The 20,148-nt window shown below is 58.8% G+C and overlaps 1 protein-coding gene across 3 annotated transcripts in view; it reads left to right on the forward strand.

Moving 5' to 3' along the window:
- LPCAT1 (lysophosphatidylcholine acyltransferase 1) overlaps positions 1-20,148 on the forward strand; it is a 45,054-nt gene that overhangs the window by 15,360 nt on the left and 9,546 nt on the right. For 2 of the 3 annotated variants that reach the window (XM_027073688.2, XM_027073692.2), the window contains exons 2-9: positions 2,058-2,200; positions 7,477-7,691; positions 10,275-10,387; positions 11,584-11,644; positions 12,192-12,250; positions 14,043-14,077; positions 15,232-15,286; positions 17,242-17,324. In XM_027073688.2, the coding sequence (XP_026929489.1) occupies positions 2,058-2,200; positions 7,477-7,691; positions 10,275-10,387; positions 11,584-11,644; positions 12,192-12,250; positions 14,043-14,077; positions 15,232-15,286; positions 17,242-17,324 (764 nt within the window). Of the gene's footprint in view, positions 1-2,057; positions 2,201-5,966; positions 7,375-7,476; positions 7,692-10,274; positions 10,388-11,583; positions 11,645-12,191; positions 12,251-14,042; positions 14,078-15,231; positions 15,287-17,241; positions 17,325-20,148 lie in introns of those variants that run through there. The other variant, XM_053202483.1, reaches the window with a different exon arrangement.

Consider the following 20,148-nt stretch of genomic DNA (forward strand, 5'->3'; position numbering starts at 1 on the left):
GAACTTACCGTGGGGCTGGAGAAAGCTGGGCGTTCTCAGTGTGGCAGCGGGAAACGGGGCGCTTCCGAAAATACCGCTCTGTGCTTTTACCTCAAGAAGTCAAGAGGGGCGTTAGAGTCCGAGTAAGAGCGGGGTGCCGGTAGGAGCTAAAATTCATACGACCGACCGACTGGCCCCGGGGACGGTAAACCCATCCAAAACTGGTTCAGTAAACAGGCTGATAGAGTAGAAAAATACCGGTCAGTGTAGGCCGAAAAGTTTCAGAGGGCACGAACAATGCCGATTACACGGCAGGGCAGGGTGACGAGAGGCACGGGAGAGTGCCACGGGCAGCTTCTCGGTTCTCTTGCAGACGCGTGCGGGGTGGGAGATTGGTTAGGGGAGGAAAAACCTGCTGGGGACTCCCAGAGAGGATTTTCTCAGTGGCAGAAGCACTGAAGGATCAGAGGAAGTGGGACACCTAGGTAAGCGGTGAAAATAAAATTAGAACAGCGCTTGTGTGTGCATCGCCGTGGAAACTCCCCCGAGAGGCAGCTCGCTGGTGTGCAGGGGGGGCCACGCCACGGGATCCACCGGAGGGAAGCTGTGGGTCAGGCCTGCCCCCAACTCGACCCAGAGACACATCGGTGAGCAGACTCAGCAGTTCCTTAAAAAAATCCCCGACTCTTGGTTTCAGCTCAGGTCATGGTCTCACGGTTTGTGGGGTCGAGCCCCACGCGGGGCTCGGTGCTGACAGCGGGGAGCCTGCTTGGGGTTCTCTCTCCCTCTCTCTGCCCCCCTTGCTTGTGCTCTCTATCTCTCAAAATAAACAAACATTAAAAAAAAGAAACCCCAGCGCTGTGACCAAGGTTCCCACGTCTAAAAGCAGCATGTGGTGGACACAGGCTGAGCAAACAAACACCAGAAGCAGGAAGGACAGCAAGTCGCGTTCACCCATTCGTGACCTGGAACAAACCCACCTCCCAGAAACCCAGGGGCGGGAAGGTACTTTTTTGTCAGCAAAGCACATCTGCTACAGCCGAGAGCAAGTCCACACTTGATGGGAAATGTCATCACCAGCATCAACCACAGGACAGCAGATGTGATGTCTGTGCTACGTTCACTTCCTCACCTTGTGGGGCCACTAGACAGTTTAAACTCACACACACAGCTTGTCTCCCACCTGCTGGGCGGTGCTGCTCCTGACAGGGGACCCGGGAGCGCCTGCAGAGAAACCGCAGGGCCGTCCGGTGCGGGTAATGGACGAGCGGGGGGCGGCCGTGGGCCCTGCAGCCGGTCGGCCGGGAGCTGGGAGATGTCGCTGTGCACTTTCTCCTGACCTGTCTCTTCTGTCCTCCCTGCACCGAAACCTACACGTTCGAAGCGTGTGTTACTGCAAATAATTGTAAGTTGCATCTGTTGATCACCAATCCTTTGTAAGTTTAAGCTTTGCCATCCGTCCCCTGCCCTGTTTCCTCCCTGATCACTGAGATGCTGGCCCTCTGAGACCGCGAGGCTCCTGAGCGTGTGTCCCCAGGCGTGTGCCCCCAGGCGGGGACCACAGCCTGGTTCTGTGCGCACAGGTGCCTGGTTTTAGGAATGGCCATCTGTCCACCGTGTTCCTTCCCTGACCCCTCTGGTGAACCATGTGTCCATCCCCACGGAGCCCCTCCCGTGGTGTCACCTGGACCAGACTGCCCGTTTGGAGGTGGGCTGGCTGTGCCCTGTTCTCTGCTGGGCTCCCGCCCGTGATGTCCTAGGGCTGGAGAGTCACGGGCATCCCCAGTGCTCCCTGAGCTCCCGCATCCACCTCACCGCGGGGAACCTCAGCGCTGCAGAGGCGTCCCCGGGTTGTGCTGGGGCTCAGGCGTGTGCCGGGGCGGGCCCCAGAGGGGCTCAGGTGCGGGACTGTGGGCGCCGGGGTTGGGGGATGGCAGTGCAGCCCAGAGCCTCGGCAGGACGTCCTGGCCACTCGCCGCCACGTGTGAGGGCAGGCGTGGCGTTTCCACGCCAGCTCCGGGCTGGCTGCCCGTGCGGAGTCCGCCAATTCCGGAATGACCTCGCCTCTGTCTTCCCAGATGGCCTTCATGACGCTGACACTCTTCCCCATCCGGCTGCTGCTCGTCCTGATCGCGATGCTGCTCGCCTGGCCCTTCACGTTCTTCGCCACGCTGGGGTCCTCGGAGAGGGAGCCCGAGCCGTCCCCGGCCTCATGGCGGAAGTAAGTCACCTGTCTGCAGGGCCACCGCGTGCCCCGGCCCCTCCGGCCTTCCTCCCCCGCCTGGGCCTGGAGCACGCCAGGCTGCCCTCTCCCGGCCGGGACACCGCCGGCCACATGCCCCCTTCCCCTCGGGGAGTAGCCGGCTCCACCCCTGCCGTGCCCCCACCGCACCCCTGCCCTGAGGGGGTCCTTTGGGGCCGGGCTGCTGTAGGCGTGTCCTCAGCACAGAGATTCCCCGCGGGTTTCCGTGTCCCCAGCCCTGCGAGGCTGTGTGTCGGCCAGCGTCTGGCCTTCTCGCTGGTCTGGTCTCCGCAGGGTCCAGCGACCCTCCCTGCTTCGTACACCTGGAAAGTCCCTTGCGTTTGCTCACCAGATACTGACAAAGGAGAGCCGTCTGTAGACGGACGAGTTGTGAATACGTCTCAGCCAGAGACCCAACGTGGACCGCAGGAAGTTGAATGAAATCACAGTATTTTCTTGTTTCTTCCTAAAGCTGTTCGCAGAGTATACGCATTAGTAAATGAAGGTGGCGAGTGTCAGGAGGACTTCGAGAAGTATTTCCAGCGTCCTGGAAGTTGTTGTTTCTGTCGTAAACCCGGAGACTTCCCCGCTCTCCACACCCTAACGCCTCTCGGCAGCCATACGGGGCCCTTGAACGGTCTGTTCAGAAAGAGTTACTACTAGGCCCGCACAGGGGTCAGCAGAAAGGTGCACACGCCAGGTCCATCTGCACTCGGTTTACCAACAGCTCTGCTGGAGCCCAGCCACACCCGCTGACCCGCATACCGCCCAGGAGGGTGGAGCCGCCAGGGCAGACGGAGCCCAGGGCATTCGCTCCTGGGCCTTAAGGGGTTTGAGGGACAGGCTCGACTTCCTGCACCAGGAGCGTGTCTGCTCTCTGCTCTCTGCTCTGCAGGAACACCATGCCCACGGCCGGCAGGCGGGAGCTGGCGGGTCCTCGGTGCCCGTGGTCCCGACACGCACCTGTCGTGCTCACACAGGGCACTGACATGCGGGGCAAAGACGGCCAATTTCGAGTCAAGCGTTTGCTGAGCCAGTGATGAGTAAGGCGTGGCCATGCTTGGGGACGGTCCAGGTGCCTGGGGGACCCCTCACACAGGGTCTTTGTGTGCACCCCCTGCCGTGTTTCACGTTCTTGGACCATCATCGGTACCAAGTGAGCCACAGTCTCTCTCCCTCCCGGAGGTCCCAAAGGCAGGCCGTGACCTGTTCCCATTCTGTCCCCAGCACAGCCCCTGGCCCGGGGACGCCAGGAAGCAGGTCCCAAGGGAGGGACAGCTGCTTGGCATTCCTGTCCACTGTGGTCACTTGGGTGCACTGGGGTCATTACTGGCTGGGGTCCTCGTTCTGACTTTTTGGGTTTCTTAATTCTCTGAAGAGCTTGCTTAACCTGGAGGGTGTTTTTCAATGTTTTAGCCCTAAAATAGGGATTTAGTGTCAAATGTGTAATCAAACAAAATCTAGACCAAATAGAAATCAGAATTTCAGTGTCGCTAGGTTGAGAATCCATAGCTAGAAAGCAGAGCTTTTTGTAGTTTTTTTTTGACAAACTACAAGTGATTTGACTAAAAACTTGAGGCTTGAGTCATGATAGGTTGACACGACTTCCCGGCATTTTTGTCTTAATTCCTTCCTTCTTCAGCTCTGTCCCTGGGCTGGGATCCCCTCCTCTGTCCACACACACAGTGCAGATTCTGTCTTTTCAAAGTACGGGACTCCGGGCTGCTCTCCATTCCCCATGCCCACCCTGTGCGGCTCCACGTGGCTCCTTCGGTGACAGATGGGCCACTGCCTCCCAGGTGCCTCGTGTGCCCAGAGCATGCCTGAGAAGTGTCCTCGGCAGCGAGAAATAGAGGTGTCTGTGTCCGTGGAGACCACACGTCACTGTGCACACACGTATGAGTGTGTATACGTTTATGTGTGTGCGACCATGAGTACATGCCTGTGTGGGGGTGCAAGCATGTGTGTGCATGTGTCCAAGCATGTGCACGTGCATATGTGTACCTGTATGTGAGCATGTGTGTGTGTACAAGCATGTGCGTGTGCATATATGTATGAATGTGTATATGTGTGTGTGAGCATGTGAGCACATGCATACATACATGTGTGGGCATGTGAGTGTGCATGTGTTGTGTGTGAGCATTTGTGTGTATGTACATGCACGTGCAGGGTGTGTATGTGTGCACACATGTGTATATGCATGTGTGGGTGTGTACATGAGTGTGTGTGTATATGTGTGTACAAGCATATGCATGTGTATATACGTGTGAATGTATATGCATGTGTGCAAATGTGTGCACGTGTATATGCACATGTGGGTGTGTACATGAGTGTGCATGCGTATGTGTGTGCACATGTGCAAGCATGTGCACGTATACATGCATGTATAGGTATGTACGTGAGTATGTGTATTTGTATACAAGCACGCGCATGTGTATATATGTGAATGCATGTGTATATGCAAATGTGGGTGTGTACACGTGTGTGTGTGTGTGTGCGCGCGCGCGCGCGAGCCATGCACAGCCCTGCGCTGGGTCTGGTGCTGGAGGGAAAACATGAGTACCATCAACACTGAACTCCTTAAAGGAGAAGGTGGAGACAAGATGCCTGATCCAGGGACTCAGGAGTTAGGAGGAAACGGATTAGCGCACACGGGCCTGTGCGGAAGAGTCATGGGGTCGGCCGGGAGGTGTGCAGTTTCACGCCTTGCAGAGTCGTGCGGGTCTGAGCGGGCTGATGCTCCTCCGTCGGGGAGGGTCTTTGCCGAATGTAAGCTCCCGCCATTCGGACTTGCTAAAGGAAAAGCCTTGGGCCTCCAGGGAAGGGAGGAATGAACAGTCTCACAACACACTTACTTACTTCCAACCACAGTCGTGTAAACAACCGGCACATCTTGCAAAACCCGACCAGTGGGCCAGCGGTGGAGGATGGTCCTCGGCATTGCCTCTTGGGCCCACTCACATGGTTAGGAAGGGCCGGTGGTAGTCCCCTTGGGCCACCGCAGCCACGTGCCACAGGCTGGGGAACAGCGCAAGGTTGCAGGGGCTGGAATCGGGCAGATCCGGCTCCTGGCCTGCGCACGTGCTCTCTCGAGGTCCTCACCTGGCGGGCAGCTCCGGTCTGTCTCTCACGGGACACCTGTCCCATCACGCCACAGCCCCGCTCTTAGAGCCCCATCGAACCTCATTTCCAGTTACAGACTCTCGTTCGCCTGTTGCTAATGGGATGCTGAGCCCGAGCATAGCCTGCACGTCTGCCCCCTCGTGTCCACGCTGCGATGATGCTCTCCTCCTGGGGGTCCCCGAGCCCCCGGCCCCCCATCACACGTTCCTCTTCTGCTGGGTGCAGCGACTTTCTGCAGGGTTGGGCATCGTCTGTCTCCTCGGCCTGGTTTGGGTTTTTTTTTTTCCCCTTTTTTTTTTCCTCCCAAGATTTTGTGGAGCATCGGGGTTTTTTCTCAGAGGACAAGCAGGAGAAACTGAGGTGCGTTTCATGTCCGGGAGTCTTTGTTTTCCCCTCGGTGTTGACGGGTAGCTTGTCAGGGCGCAGACGACGGGTTCCAGACCTTCCGTCCCCGGGGCCGCGAAGATGTGAGTGTGCCGTGGTGCCCGGGTAGCCCATCTGCTCTTCTGGAAGTTTTAGCATCTTCTGTCCGTCCTTGGGAATTCGAAAAACTCTCGAAGGAAGTTGTAGGAGTCTGTGGTTTCCTGTTAAATTTTTCGTGTCCAAATTTTCCCTGCCTGTTCCCCGGGGAATCCTGCTCACTCCTCAGCTTCCCAGGGAACTGGCTGCTTCTGCAGCGAGAGGCTGGATTTGCCAGACTGTTGCCTCGTCCTCTGCTCCTTTCACAGCGCCCCGTTCTGGATTCTAACAGCTCGAGGACGGTGTGGACCGCAGCCTCTCCCCTGGTCGGTCTCTTCTCCATCACGGGGCTGGTTGTGCTCACGTCTCAGGTTCTTGGGCTCCCGCCTGGGCGATGCAGCAAGAACGCCCTTGTGCGTGTAGGTCTGTGTCCTGCCTCTCTATTCCCAGGAAACGCTCCGGGCACCTCAGGCTTGTCGTTGCTGCCTGAGCCTGGCCGGGAGGCGTCGGGCCAGGAGGCCTGTTCCACGTCCGCAGGCCGGCTCTTCCCAGTGGGCGGTGTCCTGGGGATAGCAATCCCCGACATCTCAGAGAATCGTCAGGGGTGGTGCATGCATCCGCCCGCTCCCCCCCCCCCCCCCGCTTCTGCTTAGTGCCCTTTGGCCTGTTGGCCTAAGGGGTGGTGGGTGTGTGTCCAACAGAAACATCAGGATTTGGTCCCCACTTCCCACCAGCCCCCCTCTCCTGCACCCGGCTTCCCGGGACTGGCTCCCTTTCCGCCACGGCCTGCCCGGCGCCCCCTTCCTTACGCATCAGCAGGTGTCAGCTGGCTTTGATTCTTGCACGTGTTCCTGTTAAGGAAAACTAGCAGACGCGCACACAAACACGCTTAGCAATGTGCGCTTGGACACGTAAGGAAGCGATCACACCCGGTTGTGGTGATGTGGGGATGTGTGAGCCTGGCCCCCAGCAGGTGTACAACCACACCGGGATTGTTCATCCCCTGCAGGCGACGGCGGCTCAAGGCGGCCCCGTGAGGGACTGCTGCTCAGAGCCGTCGGGCCTCGTCTTCCAGAACTCTCTTGAGGGGATCAGTCCCGTGAGATTTCCGGCTCTTTTCTGTCGCTCAGTCCTGTCATCGTCCACCTGATCTCATCTAGAAAAGGCTTAACAGCGTGGCATCTGGTCCTGGGACCACAGGCAGCCTGAGGGAGGTGGGACCGTGGTTTCTCACCACAGGCCTCTGCTCCTGGTCTCGGCCTGACTTCACTCCTGATTTTACTTCCATTTTGCATGTTTTAGCGGGCTGATGTTTCTTTAAAACCTCCGTGCTCAGGATGCGAATCCGTCACCTTCCAATGCTTGCGGCCCCGGAGTCTGTGAGGTCGGGACTCTGTGTGTCTCTACACTGCTGTGAGGCGTGGCACAGCCACTTCCGTTTTCCTAACAAAGTCACAATGTTGCACGTCTACACAGAGGGACGAAAGCACAGCACCTGTTTTCTTCCCTCCTCCGGCCGTTGCACGTTTCGGATCAGCCTGGACGCCACCCTGGATGGCCTGACAGGTCAGGTCCGTGTGCACGGGGCCGGCCTCACGCTCACAAGTCGTGACGGAGCCGGCCTGCGACCCCCCTGCCCTGCCTCGGTTTGACCACAGCACTTTCTTTTGCAGGGTCGTGGACGTCCTGCTCAAGGCCATCATGCGCACCATGTGGTTTGCCGGAGGCTTCCACTGGGTGGTGGTGAAGGGGCAGCAGGCCCCACCCTCTGAGGCTGCCATCCTCACTCTGGCGCCCCATTCCTCCTACTTCGACGCCATCGCTGTCACCATGACGATGTCCTCCATTGTGATGAAGGCAGAGAGCAGGAACATCCCAATATGGGGAAGTGAGTGAGCTCCCCGTCCCCATGTGGGGCGTGAGTCCCCCCCTCCTACTGGGAGTGAGTCCCCTCCACCTCCTGCTGGGAGTGAGTCCTCCCCACTCCTGGGAGTGAGTCCTCCCCACTCCTGGGAGTGAGTCCTCCCCCCTCCTACTGGGAGTGAGTCCTCCCCCCTTCTACTGGGACTGAGTCCTCCCCTCCTACTGGGAGTGAGCCCCCCCACCTCCTGCTGGGAGTGAGTCCTCCCCTCTCCTACTGGGAGTGAGTCCTCCCTCCTTTCTACTGGGAGTGAGTCCCCCCTCCTACTGGGAGTGAGTCCTCCCCCTCCTACCGGGAGCGAGTCCTCCCCTCCTACTGGGAGTGAGTCCTCCCCCCTCCTGGGAGTGAGTCCTCCCCTCTTCTGGGAGTGAGTCCCCCCCTTCTACTGGGACTGAGTCCTCCCCTCCTACTGGGAGTGAGCCCTCCCACCTGCTGGGAGTGAGTCCTCCCCCTCCTATTGGGAGTGAGTCCTCCCCCCTCCTACTGGGAGTGAGTCCCCTCCACCTCCTACTGGGAGTGAGCCCCCCACCTCCTACTGGGAGGGAGTCCTCCCCCCTCCTACTGGGAGTGAGTCCTCCCCCCTCCTACTGGGAGTGAGTCCCCCCCTTCTACTGGGACTGAGTCCCCCCCTCCTGCTGGGAGTGAGCCCCCCCCCACCTCCTGCTGGGAGTGAGTCCTCCCCCCCTTCTACTGGGACTGAGTCCTCCTCCCTCCTACTAGGAACGAGTTCTCCCCTCCTTTTGGGAGTGAGTCCTCCCCCCTCCTACTGGGAGTGAGCCCTCCCCTCCTACTGGGAGTGAGCCCCCCCACCTCCTGCTGGGAGTGAGTCCTCCCCCCTCCTACTGGGAGTGAGTCCCCCCACCTACTGGGAGTGAGTCCTCCCCTCCTACTGGGACTGAGTCCCCCCCACCTCCTACTGGGATCGAGTCCTCTCCCCTTCTGGGAGTGACTCCTCCTCTCTCCTGGGAGTGAGTCTTCCTCCCTCCTACTGGGAGTGAGTCCTCCCCTTCCTACTGGGAGTGAGTCCTCCCCCCTCCTACTGGGAGTGAGCTCTCCCCTCCTACTGAGAGTGAGCCCCCCCACCTCCTGCTGGGAGTGAGTCCTCTCCCCTCCTACTGGGAGTGAGTCCCCTTCCTGCTGGTTGGCACAGGTCACACCCATGTGACCTAGGCACTTGTCCTGGGTCTGTTCTTTCCTTTTCTTATGGTTCCTTTGCAGCATCTGTTGTTACAACTTTTACATTTCGTGCACACACAAGTGGCCCCAGATGTCGTGACGTGTTGGAGCATGTCATCAGCTTCTGTATCACAGAGGCACTCTAATGCCTGGGGACAGCTCCCCAGCTGTGTCCCAGAGCACTGGTTCTTGTACCGGAAGCCCAGCTGTGCAAGTGTCCCTAGGCCTCGTGACAAATGACAAATTACCAAATTGGTGGCTTAAGAGAGCGGAAGCTTCTACCCCCTTCTGGAGCCAGAAGTCCGAGGCTGGGGTGTCCCAGGGCCGCCCTCCCTCTGGAGGCTTTCAGGAAAGATCCCTCCTGCCTCTTCCAGCTCCTGGTGGCCCCGCGTCCCTCGTCACAGGCCGCCTCTGTGTGTGTGTCTTTTATAAGGACGCCTGTCCTTGGATGGTCTAGGGTGGTCTCATTTTCAGATCCGTAACTAGTTACGTCCGCGAAGAACGTTTTCCCTGATAAGGTTTCGTGCACAGGTTCTGGGGGTTCAGATGTGGACACGTCAGGACACGTGGGCTCCAGGTTTTTCTTCTAAGATGTACCTTCCCACGTTTAGACCGTCTTTCCCGACAACCATCCTCTTTGGTGGTGGGAGCACTGACCCACCCCCTCACCAGGGGGCTGTTGTGGCACATGTGGCCTGTGGTGCATGGCTGGGCTTGCGGCTGCCTCACCCGTGCTGGGTGGTGTTGATTTCTCCACCTGGGCCAGAAGTGCAGAGCACAGGTGTGGACAGGGCAGGTCCTGGGCGGCGGTGGGGGGGGGGGGGGGGGGGGGAGTCCACACGGCCCCCTGCAGCCCCTGGCCCTTCCCTGCAGTCCTTGGTGTCCCGTGGCCTCCTCCTCGTCTTGTGAGGACACCGGGCCTGGGCTGGGGCCCACCCCACTCCAGGACCACCTCGTCATACATTTGCATCTGCAGACGCCCTGTTTCCAAATGAAGTCACGGTCCTAGGTCACTGGGGTTAGGACGACAGCCTGTGTTTTCGAGAGACACGGTGTGCCCATAATAGGGGCGGGTGGGGTTTAAGCCACATGCCTGGGCCCTTCTGACCCTGGAGCCTTCCCCGCGGTCCTCTTTTAGCAGGGGTGCGGTCAGCCTCATTCTTCTCACTTTATCCTGATGGACAGGCCCACGGACGCTGCGGTTACTGCGGACCTTGCAGGGTGTGGGGCTGCGTGCTGCCGTGTGAGGGAGCTTTGCCGATGCTCGGTTCCCTCAGGGTCACGCATCGACTGCGGCCTGCCCCTCAGGGCCACTGCTGTCCCTCCTCCAGTCCTGTGGCCTGTTCCCACACGAGTGCCTTCCTTCCCTTCCAGCTCTGATAAAGTACATCCGGCCGGTGTTCGTGTCCCGGTCGGACCAGGATTCCCGCAGGAAGACCGTGGAGGAGATCAGGAGGCGGGCACAGTCGAACGGAAAGTGGCCGCAGGTAGCACAGTCACGTTTTCAGCAGATCTGTCCTGAGAGATGTGAACTTAGAGGTGGGGCTGGGTGGTGGGGACCCAAAGGGCCAGAACTGACCTTCCCTGGGGCTGGATTTGTTGTTTCATTTTATTTTTGAGGAGTGTGTGAATTCAGGATTGTGCTAACCTTGGGGTACTTTGGGTCCTGAAATTTTAAAATTCAAACAAGGGAAGCATCGCCATGCCTGTCTCAAGTTGCCGAAGCCTCTGTATTGAAAGGCGTCTCCCCGTAAGCTCCAACCGGGCGGAAGCTGGCTAACCTGGGCTCCGTGGTTGGCACAATCCCACGTCTCAGTGGCACGTCGGTCCGTGAGGCCTGTCCACTCCTTGTGAAGAGCCTGGACGGAGCCCCGAGGGAAGGTCCTGACCCGGCTGCAGGCCTGTGTCGGCTGAGGACGGTTTCAGTCACGCTGTGTATCCTCCCTCCAACGCCGAAGGGCTGGGATCTGTGGGACTCTGTGGGTTCTAGATGTTCAGAAAACCCCAGAAGGCCTGGCTCTCAGGCCCCTGTGCCCCTGGGCAGCCCCACGATTGAGAGCTGCCGCGTGGCCACGTGAGCCATATTTTCCAACGTCAGGGGGACTTATGTCGCTGGGGTCAGCGTGAGTCCGAGTGATTGCACCTCTGGGTGGGGAGGAGTTTAACCACGTGTGTGGTGTTGCCGCTCTGGCCCGGCCCGGTTCCTTCCGCCAACGGCCCTTACCTGTGTGCCTTTGCTGCCTGTGTCTCTGTGGGGGCCCACTCCGCACTGGCAGTGTGTCCCCGGGCGGCAGCACCTGGGCCTCATAGCAGCTGTGAGCACACCTCGTGAGCACAACCCTCGTGAGCACACCCTCATGAGCACTCCCCCTCGTGAGCACTCCCCCTCGTGAGCACACCCCTCGTGAGCACTCCCCCTCGTGAATAAACTCCCTCGTGAGCACACCCCTTGTGAGCACACCCCTTTGCACACTCGAAGGAGGCTGTGTTGTGTGTAGGTCTGCACTTCCAGACTTTAGTAGAACCCGTGCTTGGAGAGGAAATACGTCCGTGTATGCCTTCGTCCTGTGTCTGACCCGTTTCAACGGAGTAGGTTAAACATCTGAAGTATGTCAGCAGCAGAGAAAATAGATTGTATTCTGAATTATGTCTAAGATTCACCTTTTTTTCTTTTCATTCCAAGATCATGATTTTTCCAGAAGGAACATGTACTAACAGGACGTGCCTAATTACCTTCAAGCCTGGTATGTAGGGTTTTTGTTTAATTTTTTTTAACGTTTTATTCATTTTTGAGAGAGAAAGACAGAGCATAAGCAGGGGAGGCGCAGAGAGACAGGGAGACACAGAATCCGAAGCAGGCTCTAGGCTCCGAGCTGTCAGCACAGAGCCCGACGCGGGGCTCGAACCCACGAACTGTGAAATCGTGACCTGAGCTGAAGTCGGACGCTCGACCGACTGAGCCACCCAGGCGCCCCTGTAGTTTTCTTAATTCCGCAGAGAAATTCCTCCTCGAGAAAGCAGGGGAGACCCTTGCTCCCACCGGTGCCTCCCAGATTTCCCACAAAAGTACACCCCAGGCCAGAGACGCTCCTGCGGGACGGGCTGTGAGCCTGGGGTTCCCCTGAGGTTTCACAGCTGGCAGCCATGTTGAGGGTCCCTCCAGGCACCTGAATAAGACTTCTGACCAGGAGGGCGAGGGAGAAAAGCTCACGTTAACTCCAAGACCAGCATGAGAGGTGCCAGCGCGGGGCCCGCGGCTCGGGAACTAGGACGCTGCCCTTTCCCCCGCAGGTGCGTTCATCCCAGGAGTTCCTGTCCAGCCTGTGGTTCTGCGGTACCCGAACAAACTGGTGAGCGCGTTTCCCGGGGATTCCGGTGATTTACTTGGGAATGAGAGTTTGAAGACGTTTCAGGCACCGTTTGTAGTCAATCCCCACATTCCAGAACGCTTCAGTATTCGTGCGTGAAGTCCTGTTTTTGTGGGTCGTGAGCAGAGGCCCTTCCTGTCTGTTCGGTCTGATGGTTTGATGTGAGACGGGCCCTCATGTCCCCAGGAGCGTTCACTGCCTGTTTACCAGGAAACACTAAAATTAAGAGTGCTTAAGCTCTGAAAGGCTGGAGACCGCAGGAGGGAAAGGAACTAAGTGACTTGGTATTTAATACGCCATTGTTGTGCGTCTGGCTCCGTGCAGAGGTCTTTGCTTGTGACAGAGCAGAGTAAAAGAAGGGCGTGTGGGGCTCCGAGTGCCTGGGTGATCCCGACGGACCCCCAGCTCAGGGGAGGCAGGGAGCTGGACGAAGCCTCGGCGGGTTCTGGTCACAGGCCCCTGTGCCCTCCGCTGCCACCTCTGTAAGAGCATCTCACTTCTGCCAGAACCCCTGCCAGGGGGACGTCCTTGTACCTCGACAGGCGTCGGGCTCTCGTAGCTGAGACTGGGACACAGGGACTCGTGTCCTTGGGCCCTGCCTGGGCACTGGATGCGCTGGACTGTTTCTTGACGGAGGACACAGGAGGTGGGTTTGTCACAGCGAGCTGTGTCTCTGTCCCACTGTGTCTTTGTGACAGCAAAACAGAAACTCCCCAGTCGCAGCACGGTGGGGTCTGGAGTTGCTGGCACGGATGGGGCAGAGTTGAGGGTGACGTCTGTGGGCGCGAGGGGCCTGGCCCAACTTCTGCTGGACCAGACCCCGTGCCTTCAGATGCAGACGGACACAGAAGAGGCCCCCAGAGTGGCCAGTGAGTAAATGTCAGAAGCGGAAGCCACGGAAACCGAGAGGTGGCACAGTCTCGCGGTACGTGACCGGAGAGGTGCGTGCGTCAGCCGGCATCTGAGAGTCAGAGAATCTGTCATCGACGTAGAATTCTAGGTTTTCCACTTCTTAAGTTTGCTTTGTCAACTTAGTTTAAGCAAATTGCCTCTCCTGGGTTCTTCTAGAAGCATTCAGCCTGGCTGCTTTGCAGTCTCTTCTCGTTGGCCTGTGTCGTCCTCTTCAGCTGCATAATTTCCCAGAAAACCGCCACTGACCACTTTGCACCCGGTCCTGTGGGGAGGAGGGTGGGCCAGGGCCGTGGGGTCAGCGGCCGGAGAAGCCTCTGAGGTTGGGGTCGGGGAGGGAGGCATGTTCAGCAGCCTGTGGGAAGGACTTCAGAAGAAAGCCCACGTGGGGGACCAGCGTCAGGGTAGAAACAGGGCGCGCGTCCTCTGACGTCCATCCCCGCCCAGTGCTGGCACAGCAGCGAAGACCGAGGGTGGGGGGCGTCCACAAGTCTCGGGGTGCTGGGCACGCACAGGCCCCGCAGTGGGGGTACAGGTGGGTGTGGGTTGGAACACACCTCACGCAGTAGGGACCGCTCCCGAGGCCCGCACAAGGCAGGCTCCTGGGCCGTAGACCAAAGCTGCGGGACGGCTTGAACAAGGGACAGGATGAGGGATGCACCGGCCCTGGAGCCATGGGAGGAGAGGAGTGTGTCTAGAGTGGCCCGGAGGTGGTAGCCACCCGCCTGCCCCCTTGTCCCAGAGCAGACCGGGGAGGAAGAGGGCACCAGCGTCTTGGTGAGAGACGGGCAGGTCGAGGCCAGGACGGAGGGCGGGCACACGCTGGGTCAGCTGTGACTCATCCTGCTCCTCTCTTGCCCCCCAGGACACCATCACGTGGACGTGGCAAGGACCTGGAGCGTAAGTGAGACACCGCGCGCTCTCACGCGTCCTGTCCTCCCCAGAAAGCACAGTGGCCCCTCAAGCAACTGGCCTGCACTTTGGCCTGCGTTGTGCACACGTGGGAACTCTGGACGCGTGACCCGCTGCTGTCCAACAGCAGTTCAGTTCTGCCCCCTGTGCAAACCAGGTGTACAAACCTGGCCCGTTCTCACCCTCCTGGCGTCCGGGACCTAAGTTCGTTGTGGGAAGGTAACTGGGAGTGGCTCTCCTTCCCACTTGCGCCTGTCGGCTCGGTGACCACCGTCACGTCGGACACCTGCGGCTGCTAAGAAGGGAGGGGAGCTGTGGGGACGGCCCCGTCTCAGGCCCGGGGGCTCCAGGACAGCAGGCCTCCCCACGACGCCAGCATTTGAGCTGCTGTTTGGCGGTGGGAAGCGGCTGGTGGATCCAGGCCCCCAGGCCCTGCCAAGGCATTTGGAACGGAATGCTGGGAAGACTCGCTAAAGGGCAGCGTCTGCGCCGGCGAGGGGTGGGGGGGGGGCGTGATAGCGTTGCGGGGGCTGGAGTGTGGAGGGTGGGTGGCAAGAAGCAAGAGGGAAGCTGGGAAAGGCAGGAGGGGGCTCCTCTGGGCTGTGGCGGTCAGGCTTGGGGGTGGCAGTGACGGGGCAGAAGTCGGGTGTGCAAGGAGTTAAGAGGGCACTTGTCCACTGTGGAGGGTGAGCGATGGCCCGAGGATAGGACTCGGATGGCTCCCCTTGTCCGACTTCTGCAAAGAACAGGGTGGTGATGCCGGTCAGGAGCTCTAGGGCCGGGCCCGGAGAAGTCTGCGTCACTGGGGACGGCCAGGTCGGGGACAGCGTCAGGTAGGCGAGGTGTCCTGAGCTGGAGGACACACGGGGGAAACGTGGCATGCAGGGCGAAGGAGAGCTGCAGGGTCGGGGCACTTAGTAGGGACAGGGAAGTCCCCTGTTCAGTAAAGGTAGCCCCATCCTCCACTGCTGCGAGGTTCGGGTCAGGCTGAGGGAGGCTCGGTGTCCGCTGAAAGAATTCACTGCACAGTGGTGCCCTCTGCAGGGGAAGGCATCCGGAGGCTCTGCTCCAGAATTGGAAGTAGTTTAAACAAAATCGAGAATCCTTTAACCAATGCTGTAAATCTGTTTGTTCGTTTTAAGGTTGAAAATCCTGTGGCTCACGCTCTGTCAGTTTCACAATCGAGTGGAAATCGAGGTTTGTATAGATGCGGCGTCCTCTACAATGTCACGTCGGGGTTTATAAAGGTAGGAACCGTAGTGTTGGCGTCGAGGTCTGCGTAGATGCACCGTGATACGGTGTTACGTCGGGCTCTATACAGATACAGCGTCGCACAGGGTTATCCTCTGTGCAGATACAGCTGAGGCAACCTTCACTGGGGTGTATACAGATACAATGTTGTATTAATGTCTGTACCAACAGATGTGATACAGCGTCTGCAGGTAAAGTTGTATGTTGACGTCTACACGGATACAGCGTTTCACAGTCTGTGACTGGGGACTCTACGGATATGAGTTGAGCATTGTTATGTCGTTGTCCGTACAGATGTAATGTCGTGTTGGTGTCGTGCAAACACAACGTGATGTTACCTGTGTGGACGTGGTGTTAGCGGATACTGTGTCATATTTGTGTCTGTGGGGATGTGTTGTACGACGTCGGGGTCTCCACAGACACAGTGTTACGTGTTGTCGCGGCACATACTGTACAGTGTCACGTTGTGTCTCAGTGTTATACGCGTCTGTCTTGCTTTGTAGCTCCTTAGAGGTACTTCCCGTGGCTTTTCATCAATCACATTGTGTGTGTCTCTTGCATGATTTTGAATCCGTTTAGATAGGATTTTAAAAATCCACAACCGTCTTTTAACACGGTTAGCAAATTGGCGCATACGCAGTGAGTTATGTTTTGGCGTTTTTACGTGGTCTGATACTGGCGAGTTCACGTGGCACACGTCTCGTACTGCCGTTTTCTGTTCGACGTTCGGTCGGATCGCATAACCTGCCTTGCGGCTTGCAGCCCGTTGGGTGTCCCCGAGTCACGACTCCTGTTCCCTCCACTCTGTTAAATAGTCACAATCGTGCAGCCTGCATGTTTCAGCCAAGTGCATGAGGGAGGAGGGTTCCTTTTTAAGAAGGGAACCAATAGGCTAGTCCCGCACCGCAGAGTAGGGATGGCCCGTTCATGGCGTGGAGGGTGTAACGAGACAACTTCCTTCCGGTAAAAGTTGTCATGTTGCACCGAACTTACTGATGAGCCTGGCTTTCGGCCGGCCTCCGGGTTTGTTACTTCAGGAGAACAGAAGCCACTTAATCACAACAGGCTGAAGCAAAGGGTCCCCGGCCCGCATCCGAGGGTGGCGGGCCTGCCCCTTAGAACTTTGTATGTGGCTCGTGTGCCGGTGGCCCGGAAGCAGCCAGTGCAGGGGCCTCGGAGGACCGTGCCTCCGGTGTGAACTCCATTTCACACCTCGTTTCTGATGTTCTGAGTTCAAAAGACACAATGACTTTTTGAAATCGCTCTAAGTGTCTTTACTCACGCCATGCTTACGGGTGTCCGTGAGCACCTGTTGTGACTTCCATGGCGTCTAGTTCATGGTGCCGGGTGAATGAAGTCACGTGATGAGGACTGGTGGGGTTTCAGGATGTCCTTGTACTGTCAGATGTCTGTGATAAAGAGAGAGGGCACAGTGACGCCTGCACACAGTGGGGCGGCAGCAGAGCGTGGGACTCACTCATTTAAAGCGCCGCTCACGCGAATGCACACTTCCGTGGGACGGTTTGTCATAATCTGAAAATGCAGCGGATGTCAAATCTGGTGCTTTTTCATGAGGAAACAGTTTGTCGTGTTACCCCCAACACCAGCTGAGGCCTTTCGAGAGGGAGGCACACGAGTAACTTTTTTGCATCCGTAGAGGAAGATTCCGTGTGAGATTGTCACCCAGTGCGCCTGCAGGCAGTGGGCGCTCCTGCCCAGGAGTCGTGGGTTGTGAGTGTTCACACACGTGTCCGTGCATGCGTGCACGCGCACCGTGGCCACTTTGAAGATGGTTCTAACGGAAAGTGCTTTGACAGACCTTAATCGTGTCAGACTTGCGACCATCACCTCCGGTGGCCTGGTGATGCCCGTGGAAGTAACTCGGCCTTCTCTGTGCTCAGTTCCTTCCCGTGTACAGCCCCTCGGACGAGGAGAAGAAGGACCCGGCCCTGTATGCCAGCAACGTGCGGCGCGTCATGGCAGAGTGAGTGCTGTCCCTCCCACGCCCTGGGCGCAGGCCCCCGCCGCCACCCTGGTGCCCCTGTCACTGCCCGAGGATGGCCCGGGGCTGCCCCTCAGCCGCAGCTTCCTCCTGAGCCCTGGGAGCAAACTAGCCAGTAGCCGTAGGAAAACGGTCTCTGCAGAAGCGAGCGAGGGCCCGTTGAGTGTGCACACGGGCGGGGGGCGTGTGTGGCCATTCTTTTCGCACCTCCGGTGGCCGTGGGGTCACGGTTCTGCCTCTGCCTCGTCGCTTAACTTGGTGAATTCAGACGCGTGGGTAGGAACCAGTCAGCCCGGTGCCGGGTCTGCGCCCGAGGGCGAGGGGCCGCACCGCCTGGGGGCCCACGGGGCTGTCCTGTGTATCAGCTCTCTGTTCACCCGCTGCAGTAGCCGTCAGCCCTCTTCCTCCCTCTTCCCAAGTCTAATCCTGGAAGATAAAGTGCTTCCGCGACGAGCGTGCGTGCCCTCGGGGAGTTTCTCGCTTTTGTTTCCATATCCTTCCCGGCTGTTGTGGACGGGGAGACATCAGCCTGCGCCCTCCGCACCCCCTCCCCCCGTGTCCCGTCTCCTCTCTCCTCCTCTCTTCTATTCCCCGGCAGCAGGGGCTGCCTCTGTGTGGCCACTGACGTCCCGGGAGGGGTTCTCAGAGCTCAGGGGCTCCGCGGGGTCCCCGGCGGGAGGTCTGCGTGGCCTTGGAGGCGTTTTCACAGGCACTTTTGCTGAGCTGGTGTGGCCTGGGTGTGAAGTCAACCCTGTCCCCTCACTGTATACAGATCGCACCCCTGTGGCAATATACTCTGTGGGACTGTATAAAGCAGAATCCTAACCTGAACACAGGTAAATTCGAACTCCGCGTGTCCACATGCCCCTCAGAAAGCTAGGCTGGGGACAGAGCCCAGCAGATGGCTCCGGTCCCCCTGGGTGCCCAGCCACTGGCAGCCCGTGTCCCTCCCGCTCTCAGAATCCCGGACACACAGGCAGCAGCTGGCCACCAGGATGCACGTGACTCAAGGCAGGGCGTTCGGTGACACCTGGCTTCAGCCTCTCGGTAAATAATCCCTACGGAATCGAAGGCTTGACGGGTGTGAATTCTTTTTAATTCCCGTTCAAATAAATTAGCCATTAATGTTGATGAGTATCTCACAAACTCTGCCTGTTAACGGAGGACAAGCATCATACGTCGAGTGGCAAAGGGCAGAGAACCCAGAAAGAGGGATGTGGGGTGTCCCCTTCCTGGTTCCGGACCCACCTGGAAACGGCCGGCCCGGGTCCCTGAGGGACAGTCTAAGACGCTCCGGGTACATTCCGGCTCCTGTCCCCACACGGGGATCCTAGTCGCTGCAGGAGAGCCACTTCCGAACCCGCTTCCTTAGCCACGACCTCTCGTGGGACCGTCTTGCCCCGAGGGGCTGTGGGAACGGTGGGAGGTGCTCTCGGTCATTAGGGGAGGGGCCCAGGGTTCAACACTTGCTGAGTTTTCTACCATTGAGGTTTCCTTTAATGGGAGACGCACGTTTTTCAGAAGCCTGATGCAACGCTTTAGGATGGCTGAGCCCCGCCTCTGACCTCAGGGCACCGTCAGTCTGATGAGTCCCGCCACCGTTAGACCAGCGGGACTTCTGGGTGAGACCCCCCCCTCGCGGGGCGGTGTCCTCTTGGAGGCACCCGCCGGCTGCCTGGCAGGGGGACCGTGGTAATCCTGTGCTAGCCGCGAAGCCTGGGGCCCCAGGGTCCAAGTAACTGAAATTTGGGGTTCGCTCATAAGCTTTTCTGTTTAGTGCCACGTGTGGACTTGACACGTTGCCTTTCTGTGCACGTCGGCGTGCTGAGCACCCGCCACCCCGTGGCTCCGGTTACGGGCTCGTACGTGGCGGGTGCCCGCGTGGGCTTGCGTGAGAACACTAGTGCAGGCTCTGGGGCGAGGGCTGCAGCCAGGGCTGATGCTCTGGAACCACGCCGCCCCTGCTCAGACCCCCCCATCCTCCCCTCCTTCCTCCAGGTGGGGTCCGTCTGTCCTGCTGGGGCCCCACCAGACACCCCCATCTTGGGGGGGATGCAGGAGTGGACGGGAGGGGGCACTCGGGAAACCACAAGGGTCCTGGCCCAGAGGGCGTTTTCAGTGGGTTCCTCCCACCCGGCCTTCCCCGGCTTCACCTGCCTAAAGGCTGCCGGGTGCCGGAATCGCGAGGGACAGCTGTGCTGTGCCCGCAGGATCCAAAGGGACAGAGCGCTGGGCCGGGTGACGAGCCCCTGAGAGGCGGGCTTGAGAACTGCTCATCTGCTTACTAGAAACTTTCACATACTCATGTGCTTTAGTCCAGTTTTTACAAGTTTTTTTTCTTGTTTATTTATTTGTGAGAGAGAGAGAGAGAGAGAGTGTGAGCAGGGGAGGGGCACAGAGAGAGGGAGACCCGGAATCCCAAGCGGGCTCCAGGCCCCGAGCCATCAGCCCAGAGCCCGACGCGGGGCTCGAACCCACCGACCGTGAGATCGTGACCCGAGCTGAAGTCGGACGCTCCATCGACTGAGCCACCAGACGCCCCACTTTTTAAGACTTATCGATGTGGGCGTACTTCCGATGTGGACGGTTCATCCTGCTTCTGGGAGTTCTTTGTCAGCCCCCAGCGCCACAGACACGCCGTGGCCTTCTGGTGCGAGTCTCTTCCCCAGCTGCTGTCGCGTGGTCGTCCGGTGGGTGTCCCTTCTTGGGAAACGTGTTCTGTCCTTGACGGGCACACCCACCCCGACACCACCTGTATTCATAGCGGTTTCTTCCTGTTGCCGAACTGAAACGGGTTTTCACGGGG

The sequence above is a fragment of the Acinonyx jubatus genome, chromosome A1 (genome assembly GCF_027475565.1).
Source record: "Acinonyx jubatus isolate Ajub_Pintada_27869175 chromosome A1, VMU_Ajub_asm_v1.0, whole genome shotgun sequence".
NCBI classification, from domain to species: Eukaryota; Metazoa; Chordata; class Mammalia; order Carnivora; family Felidae; genus Acinonyx; species Acinonyx jubatus.